The sequence below is a fragment of the Falco biarmicus genome, chromosome 15 (genome assembly GCF_023638135.1).
Source record: "Falco biarmicus isolate bFalBia1 chromosome 15, bFalBia1.pri, whole genome shotgun sequence".
NCBI classification, from domain to species: Eukaryota; Metazoa; Chordata; class Aves; order Falconiformes; family Falconidae; genus Falco; species Falco biarmicus.
Window position 1 is genome coordinate 3,772,311 of NC_079302.1, and position 19,746 is coordinate 3,792,056.

At 50.1% G+C, this 19,746-nt stretch overlaps 1 protein-coding gene across 1 annotated transcript; it reads right to left on the reverse strand.

Moving 5' to 3' along the window:
- Positions 1 to 114: 114 nt before the first annotated feature.
- On the reverse strand, positions 115 to 19,713 carry EMC8 (ER membrane protein complex subunit 8). Its single transcript, XM_056360791.1, has 8 exons — positions 19,420 to 19,713; positions 14,754 to 14,830; positions 13,272 to 13,341; positions 12,685 to 12,779; positions 11,586 to 12,398; positions 7,217 to 8,819; positions 2,427 to 2,515; positions 115 to 925 (listed from the first exon to the last, which is right to left on the reverse strand). Exons 1-5 carry the CDS (start codon positions 19,627 to 19,629, stop codon positions 12,239 to 12,241), a joined length of 612 nt encoding a protein of 203 aa, XP_056216766.1. The 5' UTR covers positions 19,630 to 19,713; the 3' UTR covers positions 115 to 925; positions 2,427 to 2,515; positions 7,217 to 8,819; positions 11,586 to 12,238.
- Between the last annotated feature and the right edge of the window lie 33 nt (positions 19,714 to 19,746).

The following is a 19,746-nucleotide window of genomic DNA, read 5'->3' on the forward strand; positions in this document are numbered from 1 at the left end:
GCAGGAGGAGGGTACCCTGTCCCCCCATCCGTTAGCCACACAGCCCCCGTGGTGCCGCCAGCACGTGCCGCAGCTCTGCCGGGCGCTCTATAAATGGTTCCACCACACTGCGACTCCACTTGCGTGTCTTTTGCCATCTGCTGCTGTCATTAAAAAATTAAATTTCCATCTGCTTTCACACTCCCGCCTCTCCCGCCGGCTCCTGGTGCCGCCGTTCCCCGGGAAGCATCGCCTCCGGCTCCCTCCCCGGGATGCGGCCGATCCGGCGGGGCCATGAGGCCGGCTTGCTGGCGACGGCGACACCAAGTTCATTTTTCTGGTGCTGTTTGCAACTGGTTCCTTCTATCTGGGTGGCCAGGTGGGGCTGGCGGGCTGCACCCCGCTTTTGGCCACCCGTCAGCACGAGGGCAGCTTCAGCGTGGTGGTGATGGGGGGGACTGAGGGGGACACCCACCCACCACTCTGTTGGCACAGCCCGAGGGAGGCGGCGGGTGCCAAATCAAAGGGTGCAGAGCCCCAGGGGGGTTTATTCACTGGGGAGGAGCCGCTGGGTGCTGCCCCCTCCCCAGTCATTTGAGCAAAAAAGAGAAAAAGCAGTCACTGGTGTCCAAACCCACCCGTATGGTGGGTGCCCAGCCAGCCCTGTGTTGCTGGATCTGCCCAATTCGCATCCTGGCAGCTGTGGCTCCATCCCAGCGAAGCAGGGACAAATCCTGCCCGGCTGGCATCCCCCACAGCCCGGTGGGTGCTCAGCACTGGCTGCAGGGCGGTGGTCCCCCCGCCTGCCGGGCCTCGCGGGACAGCATGGTCCCCGTGGGCGTGGGTGGTGTGACAATGATGGAGGGCACATGCAGATGCTTCTCGCCCGGGGATGCCGCTGGGCTCCTGTCACTGCCGTTCCCGCTGCTCACGCATGTCTTCAAGCCTGCAGAAAGAGGGGGCACCAAGGGGAGAGGGGGTGGAGGAGAAGATCAGGTGTGGGGCTGCAGCATCGCCTACCTCCCTGCCCTCCTCCATGTCCGGCTCAACCCCTTACAAGCCGCTAGAGAATCTACAGACAGACAGACACACACACACAGACACAGACACACACACCCAGCAGCCAGGTGCAGCCTCGCACCTCCTCTCCACCCTGGATTTTGGGGTGTCCAATAGAGGTGGATACCGCAGCCCCCCACCCCCCAACCGCCTGCCCGTCCCCCCGGGGAGCAGATCGCTTTAATCTGCTTTTTTAATCAGAAGAAAAGCCCCGCGTGGCGCAGGCGGCAGCCAGGGAGGTTTCAGCTCTTCCCAAGCAGGAAAATGCCCGGAGGGGACAGACACTGATATTTTTAATCTCTTTTTAATTAAGGATAAAGCCCTGCCTTATGTAAGGGAGCTGGAAAAGGGGGGGGCACCTTTTATTCTATTGGAGACTCCAAGCTCGTCAGAGGGGTCTGGAGGCAGGGGGGTGGGGGATTCTGGGGCTCTGTTCTGGATTTGGGGATTTGGGGCAGGACAGGGACACCCTGGCTGCCTCAGTTTCCCCTCTTCAGTCACACCATGTTGGGCTGGGGGGTTCTGTGGGACCCCCAGATCCCCCAGACCCCACACCACCAGCCCCACCCACAGCATCACTGACACAGGGAGGGGGCACAGATCTCTTTTTTGATGACGCATCCAAAGCCATTCCCAGCCAGCACCTCACTTAGGGTTTGGGCTTGGGAAAAGCCAGGGAGGAGGCAGCTCTGCATCTCAGAGAGGGATGCTCATTAGCTGCCATCCTTAATGATCCCAAGGATGATTAATACGAGCTGCTCAGGGGTCAGCGCTGGGACGCAGAGCTAATGGGAGATGCGATATCCAGCCTTTGCCCTGCTCACCCAGCGCAGCGAGGCCAGGAGCATTAAAAGCTCCCGCTTTCCTCTCTCTGCAGACATCACTGCCGCCATCCCCAGCCTAACCCCATTAAGAAAATTAAAGTTGGGGGGAAAGCAGCAGGGTAGAAAGTGCCTGGGTTGGAATATCCCTGGGGAGAGTGGAGCAATGAAGGATGTTTGGGCCAGCCCAGAGGCCAGGAGCTGGGGTACCCCACCCCAAGCATCCCATCCATATCCTGAGCATCACATCCATGCTGTCTCTTTTCCACCTCTGAGGAAACCCCACCTGATTCCTTAAGGGATGCTATCAGCCCAAGGATTCTCCAGAGCAAAGGATGCAGGATAGGACCCTTATGTTTTTATGGGGCCGGGGTAGGGGACGGAGAAATGAGCTTTGGGGTGATGCATGAGCAATAGGTCACCTGTAGGACTTGTTTAAAAGCCACCAGGATACCAAACCACATCAGTCCTGCCCATGGCAGAAACACCTAAAGCTCCTCCATGTACAACCACTCCCCAGATGCCTCCATGAAACAGGAGAGACCCCCGACACCCACCCAAACCTACCTTTCAGGCAGGATAACTTGAGCCCCATATTTTCATCCTCTTAGCAGGACCCAGCTCTCCAGCCTCACCGCTGGTCCTCGCTGCTGGCACTACAAAAGAGAGGCAAGGGTTGAGGGAAGCGACGCTGGGAGGAAGGAGAGCGAACTTGATCGCTGGCTAAAAGCACACACCTATGCACGCATGTATATATATATGTCTCTCTATGGGCGTCTGGGCATAACAGGAAGCAGAGCTGCTCGGTAGCAAAAACCGCCAGTGATGTCATGTCTTTTTAGTGACTCAATCTCAGCCGCCAAGTTTTGGGAGGAACTTTTTCGGAGGGCAGAGAAGGAACCTGGTCAGCTGCAGGGTCCCATCCTGCCTTCTCTGCTGCTTCGGTCAGTGCTGCAAATACTTGCAGGAGATAAGGTCATGAGCAGGATGAATCAGGCTGTTATTTTTGAAGGCAACCGGTGCTTGCAGAGAAATCCCCAAGCCCACACGCAGGAAATCGAGGGATGCTCGGCTGCAGCATTGCACCCGGGGCTGCATCCCTCGGGGCTCAGCCGGAGCAGCTGGTGGCAGTTGGGGATGCGCTGCTGGGAAACAAGCCGTCCTACTCCGTTTGGGCATCACTGATGCCCCGAGAGCTTTTGGGTGGATGACTCCCATTGTGGGACACCACTTTTTTTATGATGCTCAAAATTATCCTGGGCAAAAACCCCTTTACTGGGAAATCTGCACCCCTCCTGTCCACAGCTGCTGGGAAAAGCTTATTGGGATGGAGGGCAGCGACTCATTTTGGCTCTTCCATGCTCCAGGGCCTGCAGAGAGCCAAGTCCTCCGCTCCCTCTGCCTGACCTCCACCACGGCTTTACTTCGTCTTTCCAAGCAGCTCTGAGGTGGGCCGGCAGCAGCCAGCAAGGGGAAGTGGGGACTTGCACTACTGGTTTTAATTCTGCTTTTTTTTATCAGCTCCCCACATGCATCCTGAGCCATGACACCCCCACGGCTGGAGAGCCGTTCCAGGGCTGGGAGCAGAGCCCCCCCCCCCCCCTCCCCGGGACTCCCCCTTTGCAGCTATTGTGGCAGCCACCCAAATATTAAGAAACCTGTTCTGAGGCAAATTCTCTCTGGGTTTTGCCACCTGCTGTGGCTCACACCACCAGCCACCCCAGGCACTCGGGGCTGGAGGAGGGTTGTGCTGGGGACACTCAGCCCCGTGGCACAGGACGGGGTCTCCTCTGGGACCAGACCCCTGTGGCCAAGCCCTCGCAGGGCACAGCAGACCCCTCCCCACCGCTGCTGGTTCTTAGCCCTGTGGCCAGACACCAGCACTGCTTGCTGGCAGTGCTGGGGGAGATGCCTGGGTAGAGAAATCCCCTGGCTGCTGGTGTTTCAGCAGGATTCCTTTTGGCTGCTGCTGAGGCTTCAATTGCCCCCCTGCCAGCACCAGGCCAAGAAGTATTTGCATTCCTGAGGAGTTCATGCTCCAAAACCCCCCAGACACTCATGGCAAGCGTCACTAGAGCAGCATCTGTGCTGCGGCGGAGGGGGGATGCTCAGCCGGCGTGCGGGGCTGGGGGTGCACTGGGGAGGGAGAGTGGGGCCAAAGCTGGCCGCGGTGCTCCGAGGGGGTGACACTTACCCAGTCCCGGGAGCCGGAGGCACGATGCCGGCCGTTGCATCCCACCTCCCCACCACGCCTGGCTGCTCTTGGATGCAGGAGGGGAGTGGGGCCGTGAGGCTGGGTGGGGGGCTCCCACTCAGGACCAGCCGTGCCCTGGGAGGGTGGGAGGAGGTTGCAGCGAGACGGCTTGGAATTTTGCAAGGTTCATTTCTAACCTGGTTAATCAGGTTAGCTGAGTCCCGGCTCCTCCCCTCCAGCCCCCCCCTCCAGCCCCATCCAAGCCCAGCAAAGCCCTTGGGTGATGAGGAAGTGCTGCTTTACTCTCACCCTGCTGCACAACCCAGCCCGGTGCTGAGAGAGAGGAGCAGCAGTGCCCCTCGCCTGCAGCCGAAGCCCTGGACCACCAAGCATCCCTACAAGCAATTGGAGGGGCTACCAAATGCGTAGAAAGGCAAGTATCAGTTTGCTGTGACGCCCCTACACCCAGCTCTGACAGAACCCATCGGCATCCCTGAGGCTGTAATGTCTAGAGAGCGTGATGCTTCCAGCCTCTGGGAGCATCTTCATCATCTCCAGCTTCCAGGAAGGGTCTTTCCTCCTTCCCGTCTGACCTGCCAGCCCAAAAAGCAGCCCAGCAGTGGGAACAGCACCAGGCAGAGCGTTTCCCACCGTCCCCAGGGTGAGAGCTCCTGGTTGGGTACCACCCTGCTGTGAGGATTCCCCGGGCAAAGGCTCTACCTCTGGAGCAGCCGCCTTTGCCTGCGTTAAAAGCAGCCAGAGGCTTTTTCATGTTCACCTCCTCCACAATTAAGAGGCGAGGCCCTGAGACGGCTCCTTTTCAGACAGAGCTGAAAAGCAGTGGTTCACATCCAGGGCACCAGCGTGCAGGGAATGCCAGTTGCACATTAAACACCCCACGGCTGCCGGCAGGAACGAAGGGAAAGCTTTGAACTTCACCCGGAGATCGGAGCGAACGGATCCCAGGAGCTTGGGAGGTCTCTGACAAGATCAGAGCCCCACGCACGAGACCAAACTCTGCTGGGACGGGCATAAAGAGGAGCAGGGAGGGGAAAAGGGTGGTTTTGCTCCAGTTTCTGCTGGCCTGGTCCTGCCACATTTAGCGAAAAATCACAAATGTGGAACGGGCTGATTTCCTTCCTGATCTGACGACTCCAATTCATCAAATCACTGGGTTATTGCAAAGCTTCAAGCTCGAGGGTTGGGCAGACAGCACGAGGGGCAGGCTCCAGCCCCAGCTGCAGCCCCAGCCCTGGGCAGAGGCAAGGGCAGAGATGTTTGCCACCCATGGCTCCAGCTTTGCACCAGAAAAACAAAGTAACTGGTTCGTGTGGGTTTTTTGCCCGTTCAGCTGCAAAGTCCCAAGAGGACTAGGGACAAAGTTCAACCCAGAGCCTAGTCTCTTCAGATCCTATCCCAGCTTCAGCGCACGCAGCACCCCATGGGGCCAGGAACCCCACACCAGCAGCCCTGACGCTGCAGCACAAATCCAGTCTGAGCAGCAGAAATTCCCCCCTCCACATTACCTATTTTGATAGCTCCCTCCAGAACTACCTGTTTGCTGCTGCTGGGGGAGAACAAACGGCCCCAAACCCAGGAGGGATGGAATTAGCCTGGCCCGGAGCAGCAGTTATTGCAAAACCTGCGTGTGACCGAAAGTGATGGCTTGCTGCAGCAGGGGAGGTAAACATAAACATCAGCCTGCTAAAATAACTGTGGTTAGCTCTGCGGGCTGCAGCACTGCTCCAGCTGGTGCGGTGACACCGGATAGGCACAAACACAGCATCGCATACCCCTTCCCGCCCTCCCCATGGGCTGGGAAGCAAAGACACTCTTGGGCAGGCTCATAGGGTGGGGGTTGGCCACCTCAAGGTGGCTGGGTACGGCCCTGAGCCCCTCCGGCACGGAGCCCCGCTCGCTACCAGGTGACCAGCATTAGGCAGATCCCAGTCCCAAGTGCAGAAGCAGCCCAATGGGCCAGACACCCCCTCTCCAGGGGCACTGTGAGACCCCCACGCAGCTTCACCTCTGATCTGCATCCCTCCCAGCAGCTCCCAATGCCCATCACAGGGCTGGGGCTGTGAATCGCCAAGCATCACATCAGGACAACTGGCCAAACGCCAAGAGCCAGCTGGCCAGGGGGAGGAAGAGGATGGGCTCACAAAGCTTCCTCGGTGGGTCAGTATGGAGCCACCTCCACTCTTTGGGGACAGGCTTGTCCCCAGTCCAAGCACCCACGCTGGGCGGTCCTCTGATGTGGTTGGTGACCGGTTTCCAGTTCTGGCTGTGGCCCTTAGGCAGTGGGGCTGCTCCTGCCCCCAGGCTCAGTGCTCCCCAACCCACCGGCCCCATCCTGCCCTGGTGCAGAGGAGGGTGGGTGGGACTGCAGCACCGAGGAGGGGGTGAGGATGGGGGGCAGCCTCCTAACTGCCCTGGAAGGAGGAGGGCAGGGTGAGCTCATGGCTTCCCAGACACCAGAGGAACTGCAGGGAGAGGGATGTGTTTTGCAAACTGACCACAAGAAAAGCTTTTGCTGGAGGGCCGGGCAGACCAGAGCCCAGGGAGCTCACCGCGGGGCTGCTCCTGCTGACACCACCTGGGTTTGTTTCAGAAAGGAGGGAGGGGAAGCAGCTTTCTGGGTCACGGAGTCCCAGGGTTTGCTAACGCAGGCGACACATCACCCTGGCTCCGTGCTGCTGGAGCAACGAGGCCACCTGCTCCCCTCTTCTGTCCCAGGTCTCTTCTGGCCCGAGCAGGGGAAAGGGCTGGTCCCAGCCTGGCTCTAGAAGGGGGCTGCAGGGCCAGTGCATGGGACTTGCTGAAGCTGGAGGTGGCAACAAGGCAGTAGGTGCTGCGAGGGGAAAAGGAAGTCCCTGCCAGAGCCCTGCAGCCACCTAGGGCCGGCGAGCGATACCCAGAGGGGATGCCAGGTGTGGGGAGGGAAGAGGATGTCACGAGGAAGCAGCTGAAGATGCAGGCTCTGGGGAAACTGGAGCAGCTCCAGCATTCCCCAGGCACAGGCTCTTGGCAGGACCAGCAGACCGAACAACCAGCAGGAACCGTGCAGGCAGAAAACACCCCGAAGAACACCCAGCACACCCAACAGCGAGCCCGGAGCCGCTGTGGCAGGGGGTAGAGAGCAAAGCAGAAAGCGAGCACATACCTGAAGCACAAAACCAGAGCGTGCTGGGCTCTCCTGCCAGACCTGCATCCAGAGCAAACCACCTCCCTGCCGGGCATGGATTCAGCGGGCGGCTGGGAGGCCGTGGCTGGGAATTGGCTTAGGGACCTGGCCGCGGCTGCCGCACTTCTCAGCTTGCTGAGCTCCAGGTTAATCTCGGCTCAGCTTTCCCTTTTATCCCCTGGTACAGCCTTGATACATTTTTTCAATTAGGTCCATCTTTTAAGCTCCAGAGCGCATTTCTAGGAAGGGCTGCATTGTTTCTCTTGGCCTTCACGGGCTGATGCTGCGCAGACCGGGACATGCCTGGCACCGATCCTGCCCGCATCCAGCTAAAGTGCTGCCACGCTGCAGCCGGTGCGGCGCTGCCTGGAAGCACTCAAGGAGTTGCCCGTTACCCCCAGCCCACCTACCGGCTATCTTTTAAGAGCAGCGTTCCCTGCCTCCCTCATCGCAGCTCCAGCCAGATTGCAAAGCACCAAGCTCAGCGCACAGCCACGCAGGAGCGGGGACCGCTGTCACCTTTCATGTGGCCCCGTTACTGGAAACCCCCACCAGTGACCTGCCTCCGTCCTCTCCGAACCTGCGTCTGCCGCCTTTCACAGGGCGACGGCTGAAAACCAAAGGAAAATACGCAGCTAGGGTGCACTTTTGGATGAGAAGGCTGGGTGAAAATGTGGTCTAAAAGCGACAGTAAAAAAAATAAAAATAAAAATAAATCGATAAAGTCCTCAGCGGATACTTCGGCACAGTGAAATCGCTGCCTGCTGCGGGAGGGCTAGCTGCAGGGCGATGGGTAAAGCAGAAGAGGGGTTCGCAGCGCAGGAGTATGATGCATTGAGATGTTTAATTTGAGTTGGGAGTAACAGAGCCTGGGCAGGATGGGAAAGGAGCAGCTTGCCCAGCCTGGTCCGCCCGATCCAGACCAGCTCGCTACAGCTCCTACCCTCAACGGTGGGCGACTGAGCCCCATTCCAGGAGCTGAATTAAAACACAAACTAGAAGCAGAGCTCACAAATGCACACTGAGCACTTTTCCCCTTGAGGCCATTTTCCAAGCTGCAGTCAACCGCAAGTCCACCCCGCTAACAGCCTCCTCCATTAGCACTCACGTGCTCTGTCCCTCCGACCCTCGCCCCAGCATCTTGAGACGTTTTACAAATAGCAGCAGCGTGACGCGATTAGGCCTCCAGCCAGGGAGCAGAGAGACTGGAGTTTGCTTCCTGCATCCGTCACTGTCACCTCTCCTCGGCGTGCATCTCTGCCACTTAGATAAGAAATTCTTGGGGGCAGGCAGCCAGCCACCTCTCACGGTCCATCTCCGCAGCGCCATGCCGAGCACGGCTGGGCTCCGCACATCTGTCTGCCCCTGGCTCCAGCTGGGCTGGGTGAAGAGGTTGCAGATCCTCCGTCCTGCCAGCTGAACTGCTCATCTGCTTCCTGCACCCACGTCAGATTTAATGAGCTGAAACAGGTTACGTGGTAGGTCTTTGCTCATTTTCACGCTGACAGAGGCCAGGGAACATCCCATGAGCAGCTCAGCTGGCAGATGGGAGGGGAACTCCAGCAGCAGACTGCTTCACTTGCTGAAAGGAAAAACAACATCCCAGAGCTCTCATATACACACGCAGCAATGAGCTCAGAGGGAAAACAGCATCAGTGCACTCCTGGGAAACAGGTACCTCACTTGTGAGCCCCCCCCCCCCCTCCCCGAGAACAGCTGACTGGGCACCCCTTGGCTCCTGCCAGGATCTGCTCTTCCTGCTCATGATGCTGCCCAAGCCACAAGGAGCAGAGACCACTTCCACCATGCACCCCGCCCCAGCCAGCTGCCGGTTCTCCAAGCAATTTTAGGGTGGTCTCACTTCTTGGTGAAAATAACACCTACAGGCCCCCCAAACTCTGCACCCTTCCCAGTTCCTCAAACTGGATCTGCACATGGAGTTCCTGACTGCAGCTGGAAGTGTCCTGGGCCATCAGCTAGCGGCACACCTGGGGACACGGCTCCTGGCAGCTGGGTTTCAGGTCACTCTGATCTTTTATTTCAAGCCAAATGGGCACTTCAAGCAACACATGTTCAAGGCTCTTCGTTCTCCCCCTTGCAACCAAAGCATCTGAAGCAAGCATCCAGCAGAGTAGCGTACGTCCTGCCACACAGGTACCCGAGCACTTTGTACTGGTATTTTCAGATACCTGCGGGCTCTGTGTATCACCGTTTCCAAATATTAGGGTTGAGAGCAGAGGGGAAAAGAAAAAAAGAATCCCACATGGGAATAAATGATTTTGTACTTCCAAGTGCTTGAGGCACTGTCCTGGGAATTGAATGTATGGGCAGAGAAATGCCAAATATGCAAATCTTGGTGAGCAAGGAAAAAATAATAATTAATCAATGCTACATATCATTAATTGCTAACAAAATTAAAAGGATCAAAAAGGAAAGGGGGGGGGGGGGGGGGGAAGAAGAGGACACCTGTTCCTAGTGCTGTCTTCCCCACTATAGTGAGGGCTCCAGCAACAGACACACAGATGTCTTCTCCAAGATTTCTCCCCCCATGAAGTTTTAAAAGGAGTTAACTGGAATTCTTCTGATGAATCCAATGGATCGGTTGGCCAGGAAACCAGCATTTGCTCCTGCAGGTAGGTTGGGTACATCAGCAGGAGAGGGGAACACAGCCTTTGCTGAGCCCGGCAGCTTCCTCACTCTTTCACAAGAGCCACCACGGCTGCAGGCTGCCTGGCTTTATGAAATTGCTGCCTTTTGTCCAGCCTTCAATGCAAATAGGACAGGTGAGATAAGACCTGAGCACCGCAGTGCTAGTCCTTTTTGCTTAAAGCCAGCCTGAGCTTCTACCAGTGGCAAAACACTCGAAGGACCTCATTTACAAGCAAACAGAAGATAAAAAGGGAAAGACAAAGCATCAAAAGCTGCTCCCCTTCCAGAAATATGTCTCAACAGTTAGTCACAGGGAGCGTTTCTATCAGGTTACAGACTGGTAATATACATTTTGCTTTGTCTTACGCGGGTGAGGTGGGGGAGTACTGCAAGATTACACTGTATTAGCATATATATGATCAAAGCTTGATTAATGACATCTAGTTACAAAGAATAAGAAATACATTTCCTGTGGCTCAGGAGACATACCAGCTTACACAGCAGCATTGGCTGACAATCTCACATACTAAGGCAACACATCTTGCTAAGATAACATCTGCCTCTAGAACAATAGGTGAGATTTCACGAGGTGTTTGTACCAAGCAAGACAACAGCCTTCTTCCTGCAGTGTGGGATTTGCAGGGTCTACTCTGAACACACATTGCCAGAGCACTGCCGTTTCCAGGATATCTTCTCATACAGCCATGGATGTGTAATAAAACAGCCACTGGAATGTGTTTATCTTGCTGTTTGTGAGCTAGACACATGTTTTCATTCAACAAGTGAAAACATTTTCCTTTCCCGGAAGCCTACCTGACTCATGCTTAGGAAAAGCTACCAAGTGCCAATCTCTTCTGTAATGCCTGTCACACCTTACTACTGCATAGCAGGGAGACAAACTCAACTGTCCAAACCTTCATCTCCTCCTCAGACAGGGAGCTGAACCTCAGACCTCACCTCGTGGCTTTGTGGAATCTGAACTGCAGGGAACTCCACAGCAGGACCCAAACAGAGGCATCCTGATTCTACTCACTGCTTCATAAAGGGATTTCAGCCTTACTCCATCTCTTGGCAAGACCAAGAGTAAAACTTGTGCTTATAGAAATAGAAGCAGAGGTAGGCCAAGACGATTTGACAATCTCATCCTGTGTTTTAAAATTAGAAAACTGAGCAAAAAGCAGGAACTTGGAGAGAGGCAGATTGTTTGGTGGACAAGTGAATCTTCCTTGTAAAAACATTTCTGGGTAGGAAGAAAAGGAAATCTAGAAAAACTGTTGCAGGTTGAGGCTATGTTTAACTACAGTTTGACAAACAACCTGGAGGAGTAAGGCAACAAGACTTCCAAAGAACTGTACTACTCTGATATCAAGCTTCATTGTCCAGTAAACTTAAGTTAAGAATAACTTAAATTTTAATTAGAAAGCTAGAAAGGAGCTGAACTAGACTATATCTAGGCTCCTTCACTCAACATACTCAGATCGCTTGCCTTCAACTTGGAGAGATGCATTTCAGACCTACTTAAATGGACACCGTATGAACCAGCTGAAAATGAGATCGGTTTATAAAACCCCAAAAGGCTGCATAAAATTAATAAGGTATTTCCCTCTTCTTTTGTAGACCCAAACTGCTCTAGAACTGACATTCAGACTCATCACTATACTTCCAGTTCTTTTTACAAATCATTAGTATTTGTTTTTACCTTGGGTTTAACATATTCCAGCAATAACTGTGGCTGTATGCCTATGGAGAGCAGGAATCACCGTAGCGTTTGGGAATACTGCTTTAACACATTCTCTATAGCTGTGTCATGCCAAACCACTGCAAAACAGGTGACACGTGAGTACGGTACATTGTCCTCAGCAGTTTGCATTTTACTGTGCCAACAGATATACATTTCCAGGCCATAAGAAACTGTTAACCTTACATTTTATGTATTTGACCTTAAAATTTCTCATCTGAGGACACGACTGAGGTTTTTTTTAAAGTTATTTCCAGAAATCATTAAAAAGTAACCTCTCTAAAGATTAGAAAAGCTTAGTCAAAACTTTGTGATACCAGCAGTAGGGACAAGCAGAAGTAGTTCTGGTTTCGAAGGAAGAGCAACATTCACTACAACTGGGAGGGCGTCCATGTGGACAGCTGTAACTGACAGTTTGCAGTTCTTCCAATGAATCTCACAAAAAAGATTCAATGGCTTATGGACACATCACTCTGCAATGTGACATGCCACTCCTTTTTAATCAGTCAGATTTCCACACAAGGTACTGAATATTCTGTTTACATTCAAAAATAGCACTTTTCTCTCTTCAGTACATAGTGGGAATGCCCATAAATTAGTCAGTAGAAACCTCTCTAACACAGGTGGAGGACAGCTTTGTTGATCTCTGGGTTTGTCCAGTCATTCCGGATATCATCCAGGTGATTATCAAAATCTACAAGCGACTCGTATGACTTGCTGTCCAAGAGAGATGCAGCGATTCTCTGGGCTTCGGTCCAATCTTCACAAAAATCACTAGGACATAAAATAACCAGGAATAAATAGTAATCACAAAGAAAATATTCACCACCTCCTCCTCTCTGGAAATTAAGCCACACTCTGCAGTGTGGTCATACCACTGCCTGGCTGCAGAAGCCAGCTCTTCTCTCCCACTACAGCAAAAAACAGCTTTAAAAACACTGTCAGCTACACCCACTGCCCGTACAGTGTCACTCAGCTACAATCGAAGTTTTGCCCTTAACCCCGCAACCTGTTTTTCCTTACTACTCCAACACAAGTAAACTCTGTGAAGTTTACTCACATGTGTGGGTCCTTGCACCTCCACTTGTTCTCGTGAAGCTCATACACATGAATGGCAGGCTCTACACACTCCATCGTAAACTTGGTGTTATCAACCTGTGCAACAGAAAAACAGCAGCTTAGTCTCCTCAAGATCCAAAGTAAAGAGATGAAATAAAAAACAAAGTCAGTTTTTACCGACAGGGCACCTTACACTAACTTGTCCACTATTCTACCTTCAAGTGAGCCAAACTTTTCACATTTGAATTGCCAACACCTTTTGTCACTGCAGTAAGGAGGCAAAGCACCATTTGAGTCATAAAAGACAAGAGTTTAAGTCACAGAGGGGGTCTAAAGTCTCGAATAAGCTCAGGCCTCCACTTCCTTTGAGATGACAGAGAGCTAACTGCAGTCTCTCTGCAGACTTACTAAGAACTTCACTGGCTACACGTCATTGCATCTCTTCCCCTGAGCATTTGGAAGGAAAGAGCAAATTAGTTACTTCACTATTATAGGATCCAGAGAATAGCAGTTAAATGGCTAGTCCAACACCACGGTCATAACATTAACAGTTCAGAAAGAGAGGTGGGGGAAAATGAAGTAATTTACCATGATGAGCGCTGTATCGTTAAAGCCCTCTGCAATTCTGGAGGCCACCTTTTCCGCAACCTGGTTTGGACTGCAGCAGAAGGTAAAAGTAACTGTGTTATGCGAACCATGACATTTCAGCTGAAACCAGCAGGAAATATGTTTAAAGAGATGTGAGAATTACACTGCATGCTTACAAACAGGAAAAAGACATCAAGCTGATGCTACATTTGATTGAAGTCAGAAGGCCAAGAAAACCCCAGCTCCTCTCTTCAGCACACGATCTGGATCTCAGCTACGCTTAGGCAATGGGTTTTTGAACAGCAAAACGCTCACTGCAGATTTTATGTGGAATCAACCTTCTCCTACCTTCTTCCACCAGACCAAAGACCACAGCCACCTTTGCCCTGGCAGGCATTTAAAAAAGAAACTGAGTCTCCATTTGAACCCGCTCACTGCCCAGCTTCTCTACCAAAACCAGATAATCTTTTAGAGGAAAACCTTTACCGTGCTTCAAAGATTACAATCTCTATGTGGTGCCAGCTATATTCAGAAATGAAATTGGGAGTTTAAAAAAAAAAAAAAAAAAAAAAAAAAGACTGTGATATTCTTTCAAACCTCAAATAGAACAGACAAACTGTATCTTCTCCTTAAAAATGTCTCCAGCAGACTTATTTCCCTTAAAAGGAAAGGGCAAATAATGCCCTTATCCCTGCTAGATACCTTAGCAGTCACAGGTTTTACTTAAAAAACATACTTGAGACCAAAGGATATAGATTAACAAGGTAACTGGAACACAGCATAATACTTTAAACAAGCTGTTCATACTTGGTTTAGATGCAAGTAGGATGTACCCTCATTAGTCCTGATACTGGATTTGTCTAATAGATCCAGGGGAAAATATTTGATACACATATCTAAAATTGCCTTGTGGCTCCACAGGAAGGTCCCCTTATTGCTTATTGAGTAATCTGAGTTAGCTAGCAGGGGAAAAGAAAATGACTAATCTTGGGAAAATTAAGTGAAAAGAGATATTGCTGCTTGACTGACATCGTCTTCCATTTCAAGAGCATCCCTTTACCACGTAAGAAAACGCTTCGGTAAAACTCAGGAGACAATTAAGTAGTTTAGTAAGAATTAGGTCACTTCTGAAAGACTTTCCGAAAGATACTCAGAGTCATTTGAGTTTACAAGATATATGCTGCACAAGCAAAGCTGCCTGTGAATTTTTGGCCATTTCCCTGACAACTGTAATTAAACTGGCTGGCAGTCATTCAAAGACTGGCCTTTTATAGTATCCACTAAAGAAGAGTGATTCTGGAAAGACTGGGGTTTCTGCACCTGAACAAAGGCCACATCCACCAGCACCACAAAGACAATGTGAAACCAGATGACAGTTGTCAAAGTTAATCAACACGCATGATTTATGTCGATGATTTTTGTTGGCAGAGTACAAAGTACAACATAAAAGAGCAAACAGAAGGAAATATTGCACCAACACACCTGGCATCTTTCACGCGTTCATTTGCTTGGTAATATCCAGCTATCACGTAGCTATTCTCTTTGCACCAAGAGTCAATCTGAAAAAGCAATTGGAACAATTAAGCCCAGGGAAAAAAAGAAGAAACCCCACAGAACTAAGGAAATCTCATGCCTGCCCTGCAAGTAAAACTGCAATCGAAACATTACAAATTTTTGCCAAGTGCTTCTTTAAATATATATTTATATATATTTATGCCCGCACTCATACACAGCGTTTGGCTAATTTAACTAGAACAGAGAAACCAAATTGAACATTCAGAGAACGGTGGAAAACATTAACCAAATAGAGCAAAAGAGCAAGAAGTTACCTTAGACAAAACCTGGCCTAAACTCAAATGACAGGACTGGGAGAGAGCTTCAGCAGCACTGCCTGGGAGAGGAGCCTAGGCCTTACCTATTGCTGTTTGGCTGCTTTCTGTTAGTGTTCATCTGACAGACTTCAGAAAGTGTTCACCATGTGGATGTGTGACTGTACTGTCATTTCAAAAAAAGCTTGTTGATTTTACTTCTAATGTAACATTGCCAGGTTAAAATGTAAGCATTTTTAACCTTAATTAGAAAATAAAGCTTGAGGTAAAAGGTAAACGTGAGGCAGCAAAAGGCTGTCTCATTTACCGTTTTTTTCAACCCACTCTGTCACAAAAGGATTTTGCAATAAAATTGTTTTTCTTTGAGGGTTCCTCCTTATTTAATATGCTTAAAAGTATGGATTTCTTTGCATATAATCTACACAATGTTTGATTTACACAAGTATAAAACTTTATGTAGCTTTGTTGTTTTTTTGGATATTTTTTTAGTGCAGTTTCAGCATGTGCACACTGCTGTTCTTTCAGCTTTACGCTGGATCTGAATTCCTCCTGCTGAGTCTGTCTTGCTTTGAAAATACATATATATATATATGATGTTTCCCCTTATAATTGAGGATATCAAGTCAGCATAATACAGAGCCCTGTAAGACAGAAATGGAGAAAGCAGCTAGAATTTTCCTTTGCAGTCCCTAGAGAGCATGTATCAAAAAAACCTCAACAGCTATATTAAAATGGAGTCCAAAAATATATTTGATGCTGACCTGTCGCATCCTCTAAATCAAATCAATCTCTGTTTTTTAGCTGTAATTAAAGTATTAGACTGCATAAACGAACAATCAAGCCATGTGAATAATCCCTCTTCTACAAGGGATGACATGGATTTACGTGATATATATATATAACAAAAATAAAAAAAAAAAGCTGGGTAGCCCTGCTATAGCTGAGGGTCAACTGCTGTTTCAATTACAAACCCATTTTGAGGGCTTAGGACTATGGTTTTAATTTTTAGTGGCTTGAAAGCTTAGCATTAAAGCCAGAAGCCCAGATACTAAAAGTAATAATAATGAAAAAAAAGCCCACCAATTTAAAAATTAAAAACCTTAGATCTAAATCAATTTTTGTTGCGTATCGAAAAAGGTCCTAAAAAAAAGAGTATGATTTTTAAGTTCTCAGTTCCCTAAGTAGTAATTAAAAACTGCTTCCATTAAAAAAAATAAAAAGGGTGGGGGGGAAATCTTTTTGGAATTAAAGCTGTATCCACCTGCAATTTCCAAACACTCTCTAGCTGTGGCACTATCACTACAGGTAGCCTTAGCATCAATTAGCCCCTGGTATTTTTAGTCATGCCCAGCCCTGACAAGGGCAAGCCAACAGGGGACAAATTGTATTTTGCTTCCACACAGCGTGTGTCATCCCTGAAAAATCAGAAGTGGCCTGCCCTCTGATGCACTGGAGCCACCAAAGGTGGGCGGCAAGGGGGTTTGGAAGAGTCCTGGGAGGGGCAAGGCTGTCCCCTACTGCCTCTGACCACGGTCCCAGGTGGTGGGGAGCCAGCCATGCGAACAAGGGGGAAGTGCTGCTTGGTTTGGCTTTTTTTTTTTTTTTTTTTTTTAGAAGATGTGGTTGCAAAACCACATCAATTACCTGAGAAATTCAAAGGCACAAAAGAACCCTATGTGAAACTTAATTCACTTTTTCTTTAATGACTCTGTTTTGGAAATGGATTTCAAACTGACAAGCCAAAGTGCAAATTAAATGCACACACTTCTGCTCTGTCCTACAGAGCTACAAACCCTCAAGCACTGTTGCATGTTTAATAAAATCTAATTTTGTTGTTTTCTTGTACCTAGGCTGATGCTAAAGCACTGCTCACAATTTTTAGAAGTTAGCACATGAACAAGCCTGTTTGAAAGTATCCCCTCTATTTTCAAATTAAATCTGGAGCCTATTGCCCCCATTTGACTGGGATATCTGGGATAACTCAGGTCAGAGAACAAGAGGTGAAACTTGTGGGGGTGGTTCTAGAAAACCCTCACACGTACAACCAGGCCACTGCTTGACCAAGAATCAGCAGGAATTGAACTCGAAGTGAAACAGATCCCATCAAAACCTGCCAAAGCTTTGAAATCCTTTAGAAACAGAGGCGCTTCGCTACAAACACTGAGTTCCAACTGTGCTAATTCCACTGATTTATTCAGTAATCACACGTTATGTTGCATGGAATAGGCAAGAGCGCCCTCCTGTTAAACCATAAACCAATAAAATCCAATTTTCATAGCTGCAGTGCCACTATTTATTGACACCTTTGCCTTTGTTTAAACAATGAACAGGAGCAAAAGGCCTCGGGCTCTTGTCAAGTGCTGTGTTTTAAAGCTGCCAAGTATCACAGGAATCACCAAATGTGACCGCAAACCACAATATGTCTTAGCAGGTCCTAATTAATGTGGGAAATGCCAGGGGTTTCTGATCTTTAACTTAACTTTTTGTATCAAAAACCAAGAGCAAAGACGTAAGACTGCCATTTCTTTGGTTCCATAATGATTTGCTTACTGTAGATGTGGCAAGACTATTTCAGATGTTGCAAGAAACAGGATTAACTTCCTAATAATCTGATCCCGTAGCAAGATCTACACTACAAAACTACACTGAAGGCCTGAAGTTCAGGAAAATTCACTGTCAACAACCCTGTAGAAAGACATCTAACCCTGATTTGAAGTCAAACCCTACGTATACTTTCAATATACTATTATACATATTATTCTCCACTCCACTATCAACTTCCGGGTACTCATTCCCAGAGGAAAACCAAATTACCATCATTCAAAAAGGTACAGTCAAGCCTTGTCTACATTAAAGCAATTATAAACAGTATTATTAAATTTTCCCAAGCAGTTACATGAGAAAAATCCTAAGCAGAAACAGATTACACTAGCAGCATACATTTCTGTGTTACTCCTGGTGTTGTTACAGCAGCGTAAATATACTTAAGACTGACAAATTTTGTGTGCTCCGCAGCAGTATGGCAAACTTAAATGGCCAGGACTCAGGCTCAGCTGCCATTCCTATGCCTCTGGCTGTATTTCATCATATCCAGGCTTCAGAAAGATCCCAACATTCCCATCACATTATCTCAACTGGAGAAAACCGGAATTTATTTACAAATCAATATTTTTTGATAAAGTGATCTATTAAACTGAGAGGAACATTTAGGCCAAGTAGTCTAGAAGAATCAGAAATTAGTTATTTTTACGGATACCAATAAGAGATGGATTTTCATCTACTAATGACGACAAATCTTAAAATGGATAGTAAAGTCCAGAGCTCACATAACACCTGGATCCCACTTTAGTGGTGGCTACACCTACAGTGAAGGTGCCAAAGTACTACTTTGCCTCTAGATTTGCAGCAGCCCACCCCAACTCCCTGTAACAATAAAATCCAAGCACGTTTCACTCTGTCCACCTAATGATTTTGACAAAGGGACTCTCACCAAATGCCAGGTGGGACGGAGCCGTGGCCCAAAGAATTATGGCTCCCAGTCCTCATGACCAGGGGGACTGAGATTGGAAAGCACTGGCCCTACAGTCCAGAGATCATCCTCATCCTGCCTATGTGACAACAGGGGGAAATGGATTATCCCACAATGACTTACTGCAAGGCTCTTCCACAGTGGTGGGCGAGGTATGGCGAGGTATAAGGTATCGTAACAAGGAGTGCCTGGCTGCCCCTGGTTATCCCATGGTTACCTAACCAACAGCAAGCGTGCAAGATCCCAACTGAGATTTCAAACCCAAGCCAGCCCTGCAGTATGAATACACTCCATTTTTCCTTCCTATGTAGGCTAACGGCTTCCATAAATGGGGATAGTACATGAAATACACACTTAATGCACACCTATACACTCTTGGAGACAAGCATGCCCTTTTCCAATTAGCTAATATTGCTTTGAAGTATCTTAAAGGTAGGCTGGGAAAAGCTCTTTCTGCTGTAGAATAAGGACATTCCTTCTGGGAGTGATCTGGGGATAATGATACCAATATAAATAGCAGTTTCGCTGCACTGGAAAAGAAATTAGACAAAACTACAAGGCTCTGTAGCAGAAAGTTGTACAGTGGACAAGTCTCGGGTTTTTGTCCACTCTGGACACACTCCACTCACCCCACAGACCTGCCTGCCGCTAGCACAGGCTGGCAGCGCTACCCCAGCGTCCCCAGCTCCCTCTGCACCAGCCCCTCCTCGCCCCAGCCGCAACCCCCAAGCTCAGCCAGGACCCGGAGCCGACCCCCACCAGCCCACCGCTCCCAGGCCGAGAGCCTTACCAGGGTGAGAGCCACCTCCAGCATGGGCGCCAGGGCCAGGGTGCCGTGGAAAAGCGGGATGCAGTCGACGAAGAGTGAGGGGGGCCCGGCCTGGTCACGGCGCGGGGCACCCGACGGCCGCTCGGCCACCAGCAGCCCGTTCACGGCGCAGTGCGGGTACTTAGCACCGTGCAGCACCATTTTGCAGTAAGCTTGAGTGGTCAATTTCATCCTGCCACGGCAGACAGCCCCACGGCCACCGCGCCCCGGCCCCGCCGCCTCCCCTCAGGCCGCCAATTGCCGCCAAGCGCCGCCAAGCGCCGCCGGCGCGGTCGTAAAAGTCGAGGG